The 21,501-nt window shown below is 40.8% G+C and overlaps 1 protein-coding gene across 1 annotated transcript in view; it reads right to left on the bottom strand.

The window, feature by feature from the left end:
* Nucleotides 1-7,030: 7,030 nt before the first annotated feature.
* Nucleotides 7,031-21,501, bottom strand: part of MINDY4B (MINDY family member 4B) — a 37,473-nt gene continuing 23,002 nt past the window's right edge. Inside the window, exons 11-12 of the mRNA XM_042903003.1 lie at nucleotides 10,867-11,047; nucleotides 7,031-7,776 (exon numbers count right to left, since the gene is read on the bottom strand). Of these exons, the coding sequence (XP_042758937.1) occupies nucleotides 7,634-7,776; nucleotides 10,867-11,047 (324 nt within the window). The 3' untranslated portion in view covers nucleotides 7,031-7,633. The remainder of the gene's footprint in view (nucleotides 7,777-10,866; nucleotides 11,048-21,501) is intronic.

Genomic DNA, 21,501 nt, shown 5'->3' with positions numbered 1-21,501 from the left:
GCCTATTTAGCCATTTGTAGGTTTTCTTTGGAGAAATGCCTATTCAAATTACTTGCATATTAAAAATTGGATTTTCTTCTTCCCATTGAATTGTGCAAGTTCTTTGTATATTTTGGATACAAAATATCAGATAGGTGATTTCAAATATTTTCTCCCAGCTCATGGGTTTTCTCTCCTCGATGGTGTCCTTTGAAGCACAAAAATTTTAAATTTTGAGAAAGTCCAACTTATTAATCTTGTCTTTCATTGCCTGTGTTTTTGGTATTGCATCGAAAATATCACTACCTAATACAAAATCACAAAGGTTTATTCCTATGCTTTCTTCCAAAAGTGTTATAGTTTTAGCTTTTACATTTGAATCTATGACCTACTTTGAGTTAAATTTCTGTATATGGTGTGAAGTAGGGATCCCAAATCATTTATTGCATGTGGATAGCCAGTTGTCCCAGCATCTGTTGAAAACACCATTCTTCACTCCATTGTCTTGGCTTCTTTGTCAAAACTCAATTGACCATAAATTTTAGGGTTCATTTCTGGGCCCATAATTCCATTCCATTGATCCATATGTCTATCCTAAACATTCTCTTCAGACAAATCTTTTTATTAACTACAATATACGTATACAAAAGAGCCCAAATTTAAGCATATAATTTTTGAAAAATTTTGCAAGGGAATGCAGCTGTGTAGCCAGCACTCAGACTTAGAAATATAACATTACTGTGGTGCCTGCGTGGCTCAGTCGGTTAAATGTCCAACTTTGGCTCAGGTCATGATCTCACAATTCGTGGGTTCGAGCCCCACATCAGGCTCTTTGCTGGCAGCTCAGAGCCTGGAGCCTGCCTCTGATTCTGTGTCTCCTTCTCTCTCTGCCCACCCCCCCCCCCTCAAAAATAGATAAACACTAAAAAGTAAATTAAAAAAGGAAATAAAACATTACTGCTAACCCACTAACCCCCTTGAACTCCTCCTAGTCACTGCCCCAAAGGTACCTACCCTCCTGACTTTATCACTATAGATTAGTGTTGTCTGTTTTTGTACTATATATAAATGGAACCACATAGCATGTACTATTTCCTGTTTGTTTTTTTTCTTCAACATTATGTTTGTGAACTCTATCCATGTTGCTTCATGTAGCAATAGTTTATTAGTAACTACTGTGATTTTTTAATACCGTATTAAAAAATATGCCATTTAAGGATCTTCGTAATTCAACAAAGCAATATTTTCCAAATGACAAATGCATGGGAAAGATCCACTTAAAGTGCAGTATACACGAATGGATTTTTATGTAACAGAGTTTGAAGAATTCAGTGCTATGATTTCAGTTTCCACACTGCAACTAACCTTTCAAAAATGACCACTTGTAGAGTTTTGGTGTAGTATCAAAGAAGAATAGCCACAAAGCTGTTAAATTTCTCCTTCCTTTTCCAGCTAAATATCTATATGAGGGGTTTTCTTCATGCATTTTAACATAAAAACATATCACAAGAGATTAAATGCAGAGGCAGATATGAGAATGTAGCTGTCTTACATTAAGCTGGGCATTAAACAGATTTACAGAAATGTAAAATAATGACACTCTTTTCACTATTTTTTTCTTTGGAAAATGTAGTTGTCATAACATACCGTCATAGGTTAATATGTAATAAGTTTTAGCTTTGCTATTTTAAATGAATTAATAAATAGTTAAATAATTTTTTAGTTTTAATTTCTAATAGGACAAATATTGATAGATACAACTCAGATAAACAAAAGCTCTTTGGGGTCACTGATAAATTCTAAAAGCATAGAAGGGTGCTGAGACCAAAAAGCTTTGAGATCCCCTGGTCTAGTGGGTAGCTAGGCATTTAACACATAAGCTTTGAAATAAGTACATCATTGGAAATCACGGCTAGTGATATAAAGAAGAACAAGGCGCTAAGAGAAATGGACCAGGGAGACCTCTTAGAAGGGGGAAGGCATCTAACCATCTCTAAAGAAGTGGTTTTCAGCAGAGAGCTGAAGAACAAGAGTGAAGAACATTGTGGGCAGAGGGAACAGTATATGCAAAGCCCCTGAAGTAGGGATGAGTTGGGCTTGGGTGGAGTGTGGTGATGAGAAGGAGAGTGGCATGACATGAATCAGGAGCCAAATCCTACAGGCTCTTGTCAGTCATGTTAAGATTTTGGCATTTTGTCCTAAGTACCTAAAAACGACTATAATATGAATTACTATAATATGATCAGATTCAAATTTAAAAAAGAAAACTGATTGCTGTGTTGGAAAAGAACTAGGGGAGCCTGGGTGGCTCAGTCGGTGGAGCCTCTGATTCTTGATTTTGGCTCAGATCATGATTTCACAGTTTGTGGCATCGAGCCCTGCATCAGGCTCCGCACTGACAGCACAGGGCCTGCATGGGATTCTCTCTCTCCCTCTGCCCCTCCCCTACTCACGCGCATCTGTGCATACTCTCTCTCTCTTTCACTCACTCTCTAATAAATAAACTTAAAAAGAAAGAAAGAAAGAAAAAGGACTAGAAGGGGACAGGAGAGAGCTTGGATAGCTTTTTTTTTTAATGTTTATTTTTATTTATTTTTGAAAGAGAGAGAGAGCCCAAATGAGCAGGGTAGGGGCAGCGGGGAGAGAGAGAATGCCAAGCAGGCTCCATGCTCGATGCAGAGCTAGATGTGAGCCTCAGTCCCACAACTGCCAGATCACAACCTGAACCAAGATCAAGAGGCCCACACTTAACCAACTGAGCCACCCAGGCACCCCTCAGATGGCTATTTTACTAGTCCAGGGGACAGCAAGTGGTGCCTGCACGAGGAAGGAAGTGGTGCGGATGGAGCTATTTTGAAGTTAACATTTCCTTTTTTTAAGTTCATTTATTTATTCTGAGAGAGATAAAGCACAAGTGGGGGTGGGCAGGCAGAGAGAGGGGAGAGAGAGAATCCCAAACAGGCTCTACGTTCTCAGCAGGGAGCGCCGTGCAGGGCTCGAACTCCCAAACCATGAGATCATGAGAACCATGAGATCATGACCTGGGCCAAAATCAAGAGTTGGACGCTCAACCAGCTGAGCCACCCAGGTGCCCCTGAAGTTAGCATTTATAGTTCTTGCTGCCCCTCTTGGAGGGGAAGAGAGAAGAAGACTCCTAGGTTAGAGCACTTCTACCCACCATGCTTAGAGACACCAGTTCCAAGTATCCGTTAAAGATTAAATATCCTTTTGTATCAATTTTATAATTATTTACTGTGTTTTTAGCTGTGTGACTGAATCGCCCACATTTACTTGATAATTAGAGTTGATAATGAGATTGAAAAAAGTCACTCTTATAGCACCACCTTGTGGACAGTAGTGAGAAGTTTTCTCGTTGGGTTCAGTAGCCGAGAAAAGACACAACGTTCTGAGAGGCTTACCAGTTATCAGCCGCACCAAGTCCTTCTTGGAAGGAGATGGGATATAAGTACATGCCACAGAATTAAAGTTAAACTGGCTATCTGGAAACTAACTGTCTGGATTTATTCAAACGTGATCCCCTCTGCTTGACTTTAACGTCAAGAGTCATTGACTGAAATACCTTTTATTTAGTTATCACCTGATGGCCACCTCTTTTACCTTATCTGCTCCTTCCCTGCCTCTTTCCTAGGCTCATCTTACCTTACTTGACCACTGGCCCTGGAATTTGCTCAGTGTTAGGCCCAGCCATCTTCTTGGTTCATATTCTCCTTTAGGCACGTTTATTCCAAACCCTCATGCTACTTCCCATCAGTGACTCCTAGATGTGTTTCTCTTGTTCAAGCTGCTGCTCCTAAGTTCCAGGTCCTTATTTCTAATCCACTGTCCTACCTGTCCAGGTGAATGTTCCGTCCGAGACTGAACTTGGGATTTCTTCGTCTCCAAATCTGCCATTCTTTTAGTGTTTCCCTGTTCCGTGGCGGCACAGTCTTCCAGCAGTTTTCAAATCAGACACTTGGAAGTCATTCTTGAGTCCTCCCTGTCCCTCCTCTGCCTACCCTTACAATTAATCTCTTAGCCTTGTCCGTTTTACTGGTAGTTATCTCCTGAGTGGCCCACTTTGGTCTACTTTTAAAAAAAATTTTTTGTTTTTAATGTTTTATTTATTTTTGAGACAGAGAGAGACAGAGCGTGAGCAGGGGAGGGGCAGAGAGAGAGCGAGACAGAGAATCCGAAGCAGGCTCCAGGCTCAGAGCCCGACGCGGGGCTCGAACTCACAAAGCGCGAGATCATGACCTGAGCCGAAGTCGGACACTTAACTGACTGAGCCACCCAGGCGCCCCCTCTTTGGTCTACTTTTATTGCCACTACTCTTCCTGGTCATCTCTTGCTGATACCACAGCTATAGCTTCCTAACTGGTCTTTGCATCCACTCCGGGCTCTCTCCAGCCCATTCTCCACACTGTGGCATTTTTTTCAAAATGCAAATATTACCAGGCCATTTAAAACCTGCCAAGGTTGCCCCTGCCTCCTAGTCTGCGATGCCCTGTGGTGGGTCCTTCCCACCCCCACACAAGCTTCTTCACACTCACTCAACACCTTGCTCCCTACACCGCAGCCGCAGCCCCGTTAGCTTCTCTGTTCCTCAAGTGCCTTCACCACAGGGATCTGCCCCTGCTCATCCCTCTACACCTCTCCTCGTTATTTCTCCTTAGCTTCCTGCCTCAGCTTAACCATCTGTTCTCAGAGAAGCCTTTTCCTGAACTTCCAGGAACTTCTTTATTCTAAGATATTACACATCAGAAATCTCTTCCCACTGAACAGTTACCTCACTTTTCAAGATGACATTCATTAAAGGGGGGTTCTGATTAATGCCATCTCCTCAGAAGAGCCTAAGCGCCATGAGCAAGAGGGCCCAAGGCTGATCGTGCCCACCATATTTCTCTAGCACCCAGCAGAGTGCCTGGCACATAGGAGATGAAGTTCCCTGGATGAATGAACAAACGGTTGTGTCTCTGAGGCCCCGAAAAGGCAATTACAACAGTCAACGGTATATATCTGTAGTTTGTGTTACTTACTTGTAAATAAAATCAGGTCCGGGTGTGACTGAAGGCTGCATCTGGCGAGCATAATGCCAAACCCAGCCAGTGTGAGTGAAGGGAATCTCAGGCTGCCTGCCCTCCGGCCATTTCCCACCTGGTCCCGTGCTACTGGTGAACATGTACTTGAAAAAAATCGTACATACATCTTCTCTAAGAACAAACGCTAATTTTGAGGGACATACCAGGCCAAGACAATATTGAGGGGAAAAAAAGTATTTGTCGTCTTCTCAGGGTCATGGTTCCACTATAGATACAGTCAGTTTAGGTAACTATTATTCTCTCTGTCTTCAAGCAAATAGCCTTTTCCTGTATGTCTAAGAAGCTGACAGGACAATTAAAGTCGTTTATCTCAAGACACAGAAAGTTCAAAGGCTCGGTCGGTTAAGCGTCTGACTTCGGCTCAGGTCATGATCTCACGGTCCGTGGGTTCGAGCCCCGCGTCGGGCTCTGTGCTGACAGCTCAGAGCCTGGAGCCTGCTTCATATTCTGTGTCTCCCTCTCTCTGTGACCCTCCCCCGTTCATGCTCTGTCTCTCTCTGTCTCAAAAATAAATAAATGTTAAAAAAAAAAATTAAAAAAAAAAAAAAGGTGAACCGATTATCCCAGAACATTTCTAGCTACTTCTAAATAACATTTTTTCCACCTTAAAAAAAAAAAATTAGTGGGTGCCCTGTTTATAGGACAAAATAAAAACTCATTTTCCAACATTGACATGCAAAGTGATTAATACCTTTACATATCAAAATTATTATACCTTTATATACAAAACACAGGTTCTTAATCTTTCCTTTCTTATCTTATGTATTTATAGATTTGTTCCAGGAATAATTTAAGACAGATGACAACACATAAAATACAGCAAAATAACACAAATTTATAAATAAATTAAAAATGCAAAGGAAAAAGAGGATAGGGACCAAAAATAGACTCAGAAATGAGGCCAATTAAAAAATGCCTTGTGTAAGGACTGATACACTTCCAGGCAGTGCTGCTGTTGTCTATACAACAGTCCTCCTGCCCTTCTTCCTTCTACAGAGCCCTGACTCTGTTGTGGTAACAAGGGTCCTGTTCTCAGTCCTAGAAGATGAATTATGATTGACCCAAGAGAGTCATGGATCCCTTGCTGGACCGTTAGAAAAGAATGTCCTTATTGTCTGAGACGCCTTTAGTGAAATCTCTTACTTGTGGCTAGGAGCTTTCTCACTGAGGCACTTGCTATTGTGTTTCATTTGTCTCTAAGCTTTCTAGCAGTCCACTCTAAGAGGGACATTTGGTTAGAAATAACTCAGTATCCATAAAACAAACAAAAAGAAACCCAGGCCTGTACCTAAGGAAAGGCGCAATATTGCTAAGACTAAGACAAAATAAAATAAGGGTCTAATAGGATCCACATATTCACCCAGTGTGTTTAAAATCCCACATGAAAACAACGATGTAATAAAGATACTGTAATCAGCAATCCAAGCCAAATTGGCTTTCTCTTTTGACATAATTTATTATTCACCTTGAAGTTTCATTTTCTCCATGCTCCTTGAGTTAAAATATTATTCTTTGAGCCAAATGAAAGTGCATTTCACAAATTAATTTGGACAATGGGTGCAGAAAAGTTGTTCTTAGCAATCTAACCTTTGGCTTGTGAATACAGAGCCCTAAGTCTATGAGTTGGCAGGCAAGTGGGGTGGGTAGGAAAAAGGTCTAGATGGTTCCCATGTATTTTTTTTTTTCTTTAGAAAGAATACGTTGTATCTTACTCTGTGTAATTCTTCAGAAAAAGTGCAGGCATTCAACAGGACAGGGAAAGATCATATCCTAAAAAGGATTGTTCTCCCCTTTTAACAATGACATAAGAAAAGATTCTATTTTTATATATAATTACATTTTATCTAGGACTAAGTCTTCTTTCTAAGTTTATCTATTTGTCTGTCTATATATTTATGTTTAGCTTTTAAAGAAAAGAAGCATAGCGCTGGTAGAAATAATGTCTTCTTCTGTGTGTTCGGCTTGCCTGCTTGAACCCGTAAGTCAACTGTTATAGCTGCCAGACTACCAGGAATAGTCCCTGCTTCAAGCCCAAAAAATCCCATTTACTATTTTAATGACCAGAACTTGCTAATGTGGGCATGTGAAATGTAACCTTGGGAAGGAATGCTCTCCATACCAGGAAGTCTTTGAGAAGGCTTGAGTTCTTGCCATAACTAAAAACCTGATGATGCATTACTGATGACTTCATCCCCAAATGAAAGCTAGCTGCCTGCTTCCATAATCCTCGGGGAGAATCGCACCAACAAAAGGCTAATTTGAAAATAACATAGAGGAAAGACACTTCATTTGCTCTATTGAATAAAATGAAGGAGCCCGTCTATGCAAGTATAGAGAAGACACCTTGCAGATCTTGTTCTATAGCACTGAAAGCAACTGCAGAGGGCTTAACAGGCACAAAAAAAGAAAAAAAGAGAGAAAAAGTTGCCGATGGGGTTTTTCAGTGGGGTTCCTATGAATGAGGACCGTAGAAGTGAAACGGTCTTCCCCCATATTAGGCTTTTATGACAGCAGTTCTGACACCTCAGACATCATTGTGCATACTGGCTTTCTTTTTAGAAAAAGGGAATGGTTCCATTCCAGTTGATGGTGGCTTCTCTCCACTTGGTTCTGATTAGCATCTCCACTGGAGAAAACCGTCTTCCTGCTACACGTCCATCTCCAGGGTGGTTTCTTTCCCAGTGATGGGAGTGAGTATCTGGGTGAGGAACAGCCAGCATTTAGGCCCTAGCCTCTATACAGCATTCCAGAGGAAGCCAGGAAGGGAGGGAAACAGGATGGGTGGACAGGAGTTGGGCTCAGCAAGCTGTGTTCCTAGACCCGGTTAAACCCAGGGGATTCCAGTAGATGGTCAGTAAAAATGCCCCATACAAAACATGTGTGGTAACATGGGTGGTTGTGTATTTTGGAGCATGAATATTGGCAACTCATGAAATGTACATTCCAGCACCATGATGCGACACATAGAGCCAGGTGTAGATCACAGCGTGTTGTCCGGAAAACCAGGAAGAGGAGAGCTCCTCACTTCCCAGTGCTTCTAAGAATACGTTTACATTTTTGGGTGAAGGGTGAGGTAGTCTAGTGGGGTAGTCAAGAATTGGGCTCAAGGGCAAGCTTTGTCGCATATGACCTTTGAGAAGGTACTTAACATCTCTCAGCTTCATTTATTCACTGAGTATTTCTTGGCTACCTCAGTTTCTTCTATGTGAAAATAGATATTCTAGTATCTACCTCATATGACATTTGGGAGAACATAATGGGATTACCTGTAAAGCTTCTAATACAGTGCCCAGAAGAGAATGCTTGCAATGCATGTGAGTTGATACAAAAATGATGCTTTCCTCAAGGAAGAGAGTAAAGTAGACCCAATCATATACAGCAAAACCTTGGATTGGGAGTAACTTGTTCTGCTTGTGTTGCACAAGATGAGCAAACATTCCTAATAAGTTTTAACTTGATAAATGAGTGATGTCTTGCAAGATGAGTAGTATGTGACGGCGAATGTCATATGGTCACCACTGAGCCAATGGTTTCTGAAATTCTGTTTAATATACAAGTGCTTTGGATTATAAGCATGTTTCCAGAATGAATTATGCTCACAAACCAAGGTTTTACTGTATATATTTTTAAATATATATATTTTTAAATGTAAATATATATTAAAAATGTTTTTAAATGTAAATATTATTTAAAAACATATTTTTAAATGTAAAAATATATTTAAAAACATATATTTTTTAATGTAAATATATATTTAAAAACATATATTTTTAAATGTAAATATATATTTAAAAAATATATTTTTAAATGTAAGTATATATTTAAAAATATGTTTTTAAATGTAAATATATATTTAAAAAATATATTTTTAAAATGTAAGTATTTATTTAAAAATATGTTTTAAAATGTAAATATATATTTAAAAACATGCTTTTGAATGTAAATATATATTTAAAAACATATTTTTAATGTAAATATATATATTTAAAAACATATTTTTAAATGTAAATATATATATTTAAAAATATATTTTTAAATGTAAATATGTATTTAAAAAATATTTTTTGCGGGGGTGTACCTGGGTGGCTCAGTCATTTAAACGTCTGACTCTTGATTTTGGCTCAGGTCATGATCTCATAGTTCATGAGTTTAAGTCCATGTCAGGCTTTGCACTAACAGTGTGGAGCCTGCTTGGGATTCTCTCTCTCCCTCTCTGCCTGCCCCTCCCCTCTCTCTGTCTCTCAAAAATAAATAAACATATATATATATATTTTTTTTTAATTTTTTTTTTCAACATTTTTTATTTATTTTTGGGACAGAGAGAGACAGAGCATGAACGGGGGAGGGGCAGAGAGAGAGGGAGACACAGAATCGGAAACAGGCTCCAGGCTCCGAGCCATCAGCCCAGAGCCTGACGCGGGGCTCGAACTCACAGACCGCGAGATCGTGACCTGGCTGAAGTCGGACACTTAACCGACTGCGCCACCCAGGCGCCCCTATATTTTTTTTAATAAACTTTTTTTTTTTTTAGTAGGCTCCATACCAGTGTGGAGCCCAATGTGGGGCTTGAATTTACATCCCTGAGATCAAGACCTGAGCTGAGATCATCTCAATTGTCAATATCTCCCCAAATTAAGTGGGCTAGTATATATTTCTCATAATTAAAGAATTAGGAGCTGCACAGATAAAACAGTCACTAAGATATTTTCCAGATTTCATTTTACTGAAAAGTTGCTTAACGCCAAATCTGGGATGCTAAATGCCGAGTCCAACATCAAACCAACAAGCCTCCACCAGTAAAACCAAGGTGCCCAGTACAGACTCCAAGTCTCATCATGTTTATTCCCTTGTCCAAAGGGCCAATGCTTAAAGACATCTTAGGTTTAGTCTTTTTCCTTAGGAGTTAAAAAATTTTTTTAATGCTTTTTTTTGAGAGAGAGAGAAAGAGTGCGAGTGGGGGAGGTGCAGAGAGAGAGAGAGAGAGAGAGAGAGAGAGAGAAACAGAATCCGAAACAGGCTCCAGGCTCTGAGCTGTCAGCACAGAGCCCAACTCGGGGCTCAAACTCACGAACCATGAGATCATGACCTGAGCTGAAATCGGATGCTTAACCAACTGAGCCACCCAGGTGCCCCCTCTTTTTGAGTTTAAAAGAATATGGTTGTAAATGAAATGAAATAACCTGTGTGGTTGTCTGCTTCTTCCATTCGGCGTGGAACCTCGAGTTTTGCCGGGACTGCGCCTTAGTGACTGTTGCTCTCCTAGTGTCTGTCCACACTGCCTGGCACTTAATAGAGCCTCAGAAATGCTTTCTGAACTAACCGCAACAGAAATGCACTCTCAGTTTGCTTACTTCTGTCACTGGATGATCATCCGATCAGTTGTAGGATAGAATCGACCAAATGGAACACACCTTCTGCCCCAATCCCTCTGGTTTTCCATTTCTTTCCTCAGGCATTAAATGCCTTATGCTCACAGATAAAAGTTCCTAGAGAGGGCCTTTTGGAAATTCAGTTCTTCCCCTTTTGTTTTTTCTCTTACCTAAAACTCATTTGTTCCTCTGTGCTATGTGTAAACCCCCCTGCTCCTATTTAAAGCAGCTTCAGAATTCCCAGGTTGCAAAGCTTGGGTTTAGGACTGTGGGACTCATGCATAGGTTTCATGTCAGAAATCAAGCCTAAACCTTTTCCTGCAAAGCCAGTGTGAACATCTGCACAGCTGGGAAACACTGGCTGCTGCATCTTTTTGAGCGCTTTAAAGCACTCGGCACTTGGAGTCTGAAATGCTCACCTACTGTAAGCTGCACAGGCTTCTTCTGTGGGGGCTGGCCTCCGTAAAAGTACAGATCAAAGCGACGCTCCACTTTCCAGTCTGATAAGAGCTGCCTGTTTGTGCTAAAAAGGACACTGGGATTTCCATTAATGTTGCATAGCCAAATAGGTAATTTGGGAGTCTTCAGCCTGCTGCCCACCTGGAAGGGAAGAGGGGAATGCAGATGAGGACAGAGATTTAGTCACATCGAGGCAGATACTGATGCATCATCATGATCAAAACACAGCTCCGAGGCGTCTTGTTGAGCTGGTCCGCACAGGGCACTCTGCGTGCAATAAGGTTTGAAGTGAAGGCTTCCTTACGAACGAATGTGCCTGTATGAATGGTGTGGTGGGGTGGTCACGCTGTTATTGGGTGGCCTCATGGAGAACATAAAACCGCCTCAGTTTGGTTTTGAAGTTAAGTAGAGAATAAATAAACTGAATTATAAGTGTACGGGTGGAATAAGAGGACTTCAACCTGTCTTTGTCATTGACTGGTGTATTTACTCCTATCCCCCAGATAGGACAGTATTTCATTCAGCAGGTGTTCAGACTTTTGGAAACCATTTAGAATATAGGAAAAAGAAAATATTTAGAATACAAAAATATAGACTATTTTGAATATAGGAAATAGCTCCAGGGAAATGAAGGGAATACACACACACACACACACACACACACACACACACACACTCGTGCATATATACGCATATCTACATGTTAACATGGAGATCAAATGTGAAGATATACTTAGAGCTGAATATACTAGTTTAGCATCACAATAATATTAAATTTACTCTTTTAACTAGTTTATCTAGTTTTTCCAGGCAACTGTCAATTTAGCAACTCGTGAATTAGATGGACAAAAGTACTACTCTGACAGGCATAGCCCCTGAGTGATATTATAGTGCATTTCTATTTATGGTATCTGCCAGTTTGTTTAAAGAGGCAGGAAAGCACACATTTTTTAAAGATTGCCATTAAAATTCATTAACGTTAAAAACTATTTTTTTTTCTACTTAGAGAAATAAGCCTGAGCTACATAGAAAAAAACCATCATTTTCATGTGATGCCAGGGAAAGCTATGGACCTTCAGCCTTGGTGTGACTTCCCATAATGGAAGGATCTGATTCTGTTTCTTTTCTTCTCAGTCCTTAGAGTTGTACTGTGTGTTCAGGAACAGATTCTGTTTTATGGAAAATCCAGCTTTGAAAAATTATCACGTTTCATAAACCCAAGTATTAAAGGCTAATAACTTGACATTTTGATTTCTCAATAGTTCTATTCAAATCTCTTCGTTTTGCTTTAGTTTAAATTCTTCAGTTGTGGGTGAGTGGGTGAATCAGAGATGCTTTTGTCTTTAAGGTTTTCACTTTTAGCTACCATAGAAAAATTATATTACTGTGTTTGAAAGACAAGAGTTCAGTTTTAGTTAATAATTTAAAAAAGGGTTGCAAGCCTAGCATCCCAATTTGGACATGATCATTGTAGGTGCAGGATTTGCTTATCTAGTCTCATTAGAATTAGCCCCTCTGGGCTGAGTGTAATATGAGCATCTCACATATCTAACGGGCAAGTCGCCCACTGGCTACATTGGAAATAAAACACAGAGGATATGCCCTTGAAGCAGCCGAATGCGTTTACGTTCCAAGATTCCACCCACAAGTTGCAAATAACATTGCAACCATTCATTAGTTATAAAATAAGCACTTTCTTTCTTAGACCTTTTTGCCATGGTACCTTAGGTACTCAGTTTATATGGAATCAAAATATGATCTACAGGACATGGAAGTATGAAGGTTGGAAAACTTGGATAAACTAATTGGGAAATTGAGGGCTATTTGGAATAAAATGTCACTTATTTTGAAAGTCAAAAGAATGGTATTTTGGGTGATCTTACCCCAATGAAAGTTCCTGTAAATTGTGTCTAGGTGGAGGCAATAGAATATGGACATGTATGACATTGGAGTTTTTGTAACGTAAGCAAAAATCAACTGGCACTCATGTGACACTCAGCAATGTGCTGACAGCACACTATTGTTACTTTATGCAACAATGCAACAGTTTTCTGAACTCACAGCTCCTCAAGATTTTATTAGAGGAGGAGGAAAATGAAGTAGTTATAAATACAACAGTCTCCAGCTCCCAAAGTAACCATACAGAGACTCCACACTGAGCAAGCAGAGCCTTCCCTACTTGCCTTGAGAGATGCCGGTGAAAAGGAAAATGTCATGCACGACTGTCAAGGCAGTGTAGGTATTAACTCTAAGAGGCAAGCCTTAAGATTACGGCTGAGAACACACCTGGTTTAAAGTGAATTCTGTAGGGGCGCGTTAGGTGGCTCAGTCAGAAGGGTCCAACTCTTGATCTCAGCTCAGATCACGATCTCACAGTTTGTGAGTTTGAGCCCCGCACTGGGCTCTGGGCTGACAGTGCAGAGCCTTCTTGGGATTCTCTCCCTCCCTCTCTCTCTGCCACCCCCCTCAAAATGAATAAATAAACTAAAAAAAAAAAAAAAAAAAAAAGTGATTCCTGCAAAAACAAAGCCAAGCACCTCCTGTTTGAATCCAGCCAAGTATATATCCCCTTCTTTTCTTTTTTTAAAGTTTATTTATTTTTGAGAGAAAGAAAGACAGAACATGAGCTGAAGAGGGGAAGAGAGAGAGAGGGAGACACAGAATCCGCAGCAGGCTCCAGGCTCCGAGCTCTCAGCACAGAGCCCCACGGGAGGCTTGAACCCACCAACCGTGAGATCATTACCTGAGCCAAAGTCAGAGGCTCAACCCATTGAGCCACCCAGATGCCCCATCCCCTTCTTTTCTTAGCATACCACATTATGTGTTTGACTGGAACGTTCAGTTAAGAATTTGTATTGCTTTTGGGTAGACAGTTTATCAGCTACCCCCAGCCCCAAAAGCAGCATTCTAAATATGTTTTATTGGTGAGATTCCCCAAATGCAGAATTTGTGCATGTTGCCTCATGTTGCTATGGTAAAAAGGAAATTAACTTGTGATACAGTAGTGCTATAAATAAAATACCTTTCTCCTTAAGTTCACTCATTGTATAATAAGCCCAAGAGGTTTAGCATTACATCCAGCAATGAAGCCTTTCCTAACATGTATCATTTAAGCCAGTGTAAAATTACAAAGACAGGACGAGGGATGGACAAATTCTAAACACTACAGGGCAAGGATTGAATCCGTGTAATTCTTTTTTTTTTTTTTTTTTTTTTTTTTTAATGCCTTCTAGAACAATGGTGCTTACAATGTGCTTTTGCATAATGAGCTTGATATTGAGAGTCCCAAGGGTCCAGTCTGGTAATTGGAACGGGAGGAAGGTGTTGGAAATTTGTGCTTTCTGCCCTGATTCTTAGTGGAGATTCGCGTGCACGAGTGATCTGCACCTGGAACACAAAGTTGATGTAACTTCCTTCAGCGAGTTTGCAGGTAGGTCGTCGTGTTCGCAGGTAGGTCGTCGTGTTCGCATGGTCAGCACCTTAGCGATAGAGCGCCGTGGGTGGAGCTTCACGTGGTGGGTGGAGCTTCACGTGGTACTTCTGTGGTTGGATTTCTTCCTACCGGTCCCTTTAAAGGGAATTTCGAGAGGACAGAGGCTACGGCGGGGACGGTGGTACCCTGTGCCACGGCTACCAGGGGAATAATTCCAGCAAGACCTAAATGGCTTCAGTCCCTTCTAAAAATCAGAGTTGGTTTTTTCTTCTCCGTGGCAGGTGCGAAGATAATGCGAACCTCCTAAGGCTTTCCAGATGGTGTTAGACTCAAACTGCTTTATGTTCTCACTTAGGTATTGGAACCTCACACTCCAACCTGTACCTTCAAATAGAAAAGTGACGGGAGGCTTCGAAATAGTGCCTCATCTTGTAGGTAGCTGGCTGCGTTCCGTAAGAACTGTCAGTCTGGTGGGCTCTGGGGGGGCTTGCCGTGTCATCTAATGAGAACTCCATTTTTTTTTTTTTTTTAAATCTCACCCACTGGGTTGTGACATTGGGACTGAAAGACATGTGTTTTTGCAGCCTCTGCAATTTTATCCCAGAGTAAGGAGAGATTTACTTTAGGAAGAAAGACACAGCATTTACAGGATGGGTTTCACCAGGACAGCAGAATCTGTTGGCATGCTGGTTTTCTTTTGAACTCAGAAACCTTTCTTACAGATTTTTATTATCAGTGGATACATATAATCCGCTGATATGAAGCACGCAGCCTAGGCAGGAGCCCCTAAATACCCATAAAGTGTTTATGTACCCAGTGGGCACATTCATGAATCCTCCGTGGAGGGGTTACCCTACTCAGAGAAGAAAGGAAGGCGAGTGGCTCTGGGGGTCTTCAATGCAGTGAGCCGGAGAGCACTGTTCTAGAACCACATCTAGTTCTTTCTTTTTTTAGTATACGTGCTGCCGAAGCGAGCACATATCTGGTTCTTTCTTGAGCAGACTTTTGTTCAGTTCTAGGGCAGAGGACTCTGAACTATCAGACTTCTGGATACACCACAGTCACGTGGGTCCTCTGGTTAGCACGACTCTGAGTCCCACTGAGCTTGTCCTTCCGGACACACATTTGACAGACCTGGCCTGCCAAACCGGCAGGTGAAGGGGAGCAGCTACTTTTCAGACTGTGCCCCAAGTACAGGTAGTCCACGATCAACCTAAACAAGTGCTTTACCACAGAAGTCTACGTAAGAAGCTCTAGCTTGTTGAGTCCTGCCTTCTAAACCCTAGCTGTGCTTTTGCCACCATCTAAATGTTAGAGTCTAACATCTGTGTACCTATAATAGATATTACAGGTGATGTCATACAAATAAGTCTACATCTATATGTAAGTACATAGATACGATAGATTATAAAAGCACTTAGGATGGAGTATGATTCTAACAACTGGCACTTTGTATTTATCACTCTATCAGAAGACGAGAAAAGATAACGACAGGCAGCATGGCACAGTGGGCAGAGTGCGGACACCAGCTCTGATGCCTAGCGGGTGGCCATGGGCAAGTTCCCACACCTTTCTCAGCCCAGATTTTCTCGTATTTAAAATGAATGGCCAAACAACAGACACTGGACTAAACCTAACACACCTTTGAGTAGGAGTGAGGATTAAATGAAATAAGGCATCATTGCAGTGGCTCAGAAAGAGCCTAGCACATAGTGTGTGCTCTATACAAGAGGCTGTTAGCATTCCAATGAGTAAATGAGCTTCATATGTATACTTTAGTTACCATCTTCAGGGATGTGAAAATATATGTAGAATTATATATATACATATGTATGTATATATAATTATTTTAATAATATGATGAGTTATGGATTGCTTTTATCCCCAAATAATGAGCTGATATACACAATAAAAAAGGCACCTTCTGATTAAAAAAAAGTTTACATGTATATGTGTATATGTCTAACATAGTCATATATCTCAGTGGTTCAAGTAAGAAAACTAACCGCCAGCCAGGATTCGCTCTTTAATACATTTGTTCTGAAACCAAACTCCAAGTGCATGACAGAGACAACATAATAAACATCCTCAGGGTTTCAAGCCATTAGGGTACAATTGCAGGCAATTTTCACTGAGGGCAGGATCATAGGAGTCTCCCCGGAGAGAGAACACTGAGTCCAAGAAGGAAGGATGAAAAGTCACATGAGTCACTTTTCGAAAAGATAGAAGCATTGCAGATTTGATTTCTATGTAGATTTTAAAGCTAACCTGTGCAGTTCCCATGCTTTGTCCTACTTCCAATTTGTGAGCAAGCATTTGGATGGTGGTCCCATGTTGTCTGACACATTTTGCCCTCTTCTCAGCAGGAATACTCTTATTTTTTACCTTATGCCTTGGCCTTTTGACTTACTTTAAGGTCCCTGAGAACATCCACTTTATTATTGGAGGATATTTTAGGCTCTGCAGGTAATTTTCTTTAGAGTATGATTTAGCAGCTGAGCCGACTTGTATAGAGAGAAATAGGATCTAGAGAAAATGGTAGCACGGGATCTCTGTAAATTCTTGACCCTTTGAGGCACACACTCTCTTTCTCTTGGTCTCCCTCTGTCTTTTTGTGGCATACTCTTTGACATAGTCCCTTTTCTCAGAGCAACTGAGCAGCTATTTAGCAAACATCTATTTAATTTTAATTTAAGATGAGGTCTGAGACTTGTCCCCAAAGCCTTGCAGAGAAGGCGAAACCTGTCAACCTTTCTGATACGGATTGAAAGAAAAGACTCTTTCTTGTAATTTTAGTTGCAATAACTAGTTTTCCAATTCTACACACATGGATTTAATCAGTTAAGTCTAACGAGATTATTTTTTCCCCCTTCCTTTAAATATCAGCTCAACCAGGGCAATTTTTTCCCCCAGAGAATATTGGGCAATGTCTGGAGACCTTTTTGGTTGTCACATTGAAGGGCAGAGCTACTCGCATCTAGTGGGTAGAGGCCAGGGACACATCTAAACGGCCCATAATGCACAGGCCAGCCGCCACCACAAAGAAATGATCCGTCTAAAATGTCCACGCTGAGGCTTCACAGCCCTCCTCTAGAACAGAGGCCTCTAAACCCGGCTGCACGTCAGAATCACTTGTGGGCTTTAAAAATTCCAAAGCTCAGATGCTCTCTAGACCAAACAGAACAAGGTCATTGGCTAGGACTGGCTAGGCAATTGTGGTCCAGTGCAAAATGGAAACACAGGGACCCTTATTTAAAAAATTATTAAGAATTTTAGGGTGGTGACAGCAAAGCATTAAACCAAGGGCAAGGCCTTCTGAGTGCGGGGCCCTGTGTGTCTCCACATCTCCAATACACAGGAAGCTGACACTGTTCCGGGGGGTGACCTGGGCATTGGTAGTGTTAAAAGCTCCCCAAGCGAGGATGTGGGGTAGCAGGAACCCATTCATTGCTAGTGGGAACATGAGAATGCCTAGTTACTTTGGAAGACAGTTTGGCAGTTTCTTAAAAAAGCTAAACACTGTTGTTGTTTTTTAAGTTTATTTATTTTGCGAGAGAGAGCATGTGTGTGCATGCACACACAAGTGTGAGCAGGGGAGGGGCAGAGAGAGAGAGAGAGAGAGAGAGTGAGGGAGAGAGAAAGAGAATTCCAAGCAGGCTCCATGCTGTCAGCTCAGAGCTTGATACGGGGCCCGAACCCATGAACCATGGGACCTGAGCCAAAATCAAGAGCTGGGACACTTAACTGACTGAGCTACCCTAACTAAACACTCTTATCATGTATCCAGCAATTATGCTCCGTAATATCTATCTAAAGATGTTGAAAACTTAAGTCCACATAAAAACCTGCACATGGATGTTTATAGCAGCTTTACCCATAATTGCCAAAACTTGGAAGCAATCAACATGTCTTTTGTAGGTGAATGGATAAATAAACTGTGACACATCAATGGAATATTATTTAGTCAATTAAATGTTATTTATAATATTCCAATGGAATACTATCCAGCACCATAAAGAAATGAGCAATTGACCTATGAAAAGACATGGAAGAACTTCAAATTTATATATTATTAAGTGAAAGAAGCCAATCTGAAAAGACTACATACTGTGTGATTCCAACCATATGACATTCTGGAAAAAAGGTAGAACTATAGACACAGTAAAAAGATCAGTTATTGTTAGGGGCTGGGGGAGGGAGGGATGACTGGCTGGAGCACAGAGGATTTTTAGGGCAATGAAACTACTCTGTATCATGCTATAATGGTGGACACATGTCATTATAAGTTTGTCCTAATCCGTATATTATACAACATCAGTATTGTAACGTAATGTAAGCTATGGACTTTGGATAATTATGATGTGTCCGTGTAGACTCATCAGTTGTAACAAGTATGCCATTCTGGTGGGGGATGTTGATAATGGGGAAGGCTATGCATGTGTGAGGGCAGGGAGTATATGGGAAGTTTCTGTACCTTCTGCTTAATTTTGTTGAGAAAAAAAATTGCTCAAAAAAATGAAGTCAGTTAAAAAACCCAAACTCCCCAGGTGATTTCAATGTGCAACCAGTGTTGAGCTCGCTGTTCTCTAGCATTTATTGCCTATATCCTTCCCAAAGTAATCAGTGTATATACAGGTACTGGCTCACGTAGGACTCATCACCATATCTGGACACAGAGCTTCACAGTTAGGAGATGGTGAGTGAATGTGGCCAAATAAAGCACTATAGTGTCATTCGTTGTAGATTTATACGTGTATAGGTCATTTTGCCTTTCCAACAGGCATTCATGATTTTGTTCGCTCTTCACCTCAGTCCTGTGGTGGGAGAGCAGGTGTTGGGACACTACTGTAAGATAAGGAAACAGGCTTAGAGAGGGGTTGAGTGACTGGTCCAAGTGACACCCGTGTGATGGCGGGGCAAAGCCTCCAACCCTGTCTCCTGGGTTTCTGGTCAGAGCTGTTTCCTGCGTGTTACAGAAACTCCTTCACTCTTATGCTAGGTTTGCAAAGTGTGGCAAAGTGCCAATTGGTGGCCTGTGGCAGGAAAGTTAGTGACACAGGGATGAGCGTTAAAACAAAACATATAGGGGCCTGGGTGGCTCAGTCGGTTAAGCGTCCAACTGGCTTAGGTCATGATCTCACAGTTCATGGGTTCAAGCCCCGCATCAGCTCCCTGCTGTCAGCGCAGAGCCTGCTTGGGATCCTCTATCCTCCTCTCTCTCTGCCTCTCCCCCCTCATGCTCGCTCACTCTCTCTCTCAAAAATAAATAAACATTAAAAATATTTTTCAAAATATTTATTTAAATATGTATTAGAAACAAAATCATACGTCAAGTCTGTGGCTTGTATTACTGCTGCAGAAAAGGTTACATTTAAAATTTTAAAGTGAGTTGATTTAAAGAAAAATATTAATCAAGTAATAGAGTGTGGAGCAGGTGTGGAGATATGGCAAAGCTGTGAATTACCTACTCAAATGACTGAAATGTGAGAAACACTGTTTTAACTCTTGTAGTTGATCATAAGAATATAGTGACATAGCAGAAAAAAGCTTTGTAATAATAAACAAAGCAGTAAAATTACTATTGTGGTGTTTGTGCCCCCATTCCTTGAAACTTGCCCTCCGTGTACCCCTCCATTTTTCTCCAAACTAAGTCTTGGCATATTATTGGGCTAGGATGGGTACAAAGTGCTCGACCACGGACATCAAGTGACCATGCGTGGTTGAAAAAGAAGAAAAATATGTAAAATGAAATCTGTAAGTCCCTTATTTGTGGCTTAGTTTTCCTATTTAGTATACATATCAGATTCTAAGGGGACTTTCTAGATTATCTGGGACCAAGTGATTAGGAATTTTGTAACAATAACAAATCCCGTCTCTGTCCAGGGTGTATTCAAAGTACGGCCTTTCACACTCATACGGTGGAACTCTTTGCATCCATTAAATATAATGAAGGACATACATTCACTGACTGTATGTACAGATATTTGTGTTAAATGAGAAAAGCAGATTTCAGAAGAGTAGAATAGAACATATTTATATAAGAAAGAAAAAGAGAAGGGAGCATTTCTGAAAGGATTGACCCCTGGGTGATGGGACTGGGTTCATTTCTTTTACTTTTAGTTTATCTGTCACTTCTCGTTTTTCTATGATAGGCCTAGATTTCAAACTCAAGGAATAATAAGCAAACTTTTAAACATGCCTGTATGCAAAATGCACTTAATTCTGCTGTGGTCAAATTCTGCTTTTCTGATGACATCAGACTCATGACTTTGTAGGTGTAACGACATATGGATTTCATGAATAAGGCATTGTGGCTGGAACCAACAGTAGTGGGAAAGACTAGCAAAGCTCTGGATATAAAAGGATCTTATAAAGCGTGGAGTCCTGTGCACACGAAAGGGATTTTGAGCTGAACTGGGAGAGTGAAGGACAGGCAGGTACTGAGCAGCAGGGCCCTCATTCAGTGCTGGTGATTGGGAGAGGTTGGGGACGTTTTCACCATCATATTGGATTACATCCTAGCTAATTTCATGGCCTCTCCAGAGAAGTGTCGCTTTTCACAGAACCTGCCTCGCCTTCCCTGGGTTTTAGGATGAAGATCTCTGTGAAAATATCACAGGAGTATCTTTGATTTGTGGTTTGGGGTGGGTATATTTGCTTTCTCACCCTCTCTCCTGTTTATTTTTGCAGAATCACATCTTACTTAATTCTCTGGTTATGTTTTCCAACAGCACATTCTACTTTCTGGTTGTCAGAGGTTGTCAATCCTTTGAGTTGGAAATCTTCTTGAGAAGAGTTTCCTGAGGAAGGGGCCCCCTTTTTTCCCCAGTGATTTTTTTTTTAAATCTTTAAGCAATAGGTAGAAAATATTCATTCATTTGCATAAATGAAGGATTGGGAAGATACCCATCAGTGGCTGACAGTATCGATTTCTGAGAAGGAAGCCGGAAGCTGGGTGGGGATAAAGGGGACCCTCCCTTTATCTCGTTATATTTCAAGTATTGTTTTTCAAAAAATTATTTGCATATTACTTGTATGACCTGTCCTCTATATGCGTAAAAAAGTATAAAATAAAATATGACACAAGTACAGTAGACTTAGATATTTACATTTAGACTCTGAAAGTCTCTCGGTGTACATATATGTGGGGGTGGGAGATGTG

The sequence above is a fragment of the Panthera leo genome, chromosome C2 (genome assembly GCF_018350215.1).
Source record: "Panthera leo isolate Ple1 chromosome C2, P.leo_Ple1_pat1.1, whole genome shotgun sequence".
Taxonomy (NCBI): domain Eukaryota; kingdom Metazoa; phylum Chordata; class Mammalia; order Carnivora; family Felidae; genus Panthera; species Panthera leo.
The sequence above is the reverse complement of the archived record's forward strand: the minus strand, read 5'-3'. Positions and strand labels throughout refer to the sequence as shown.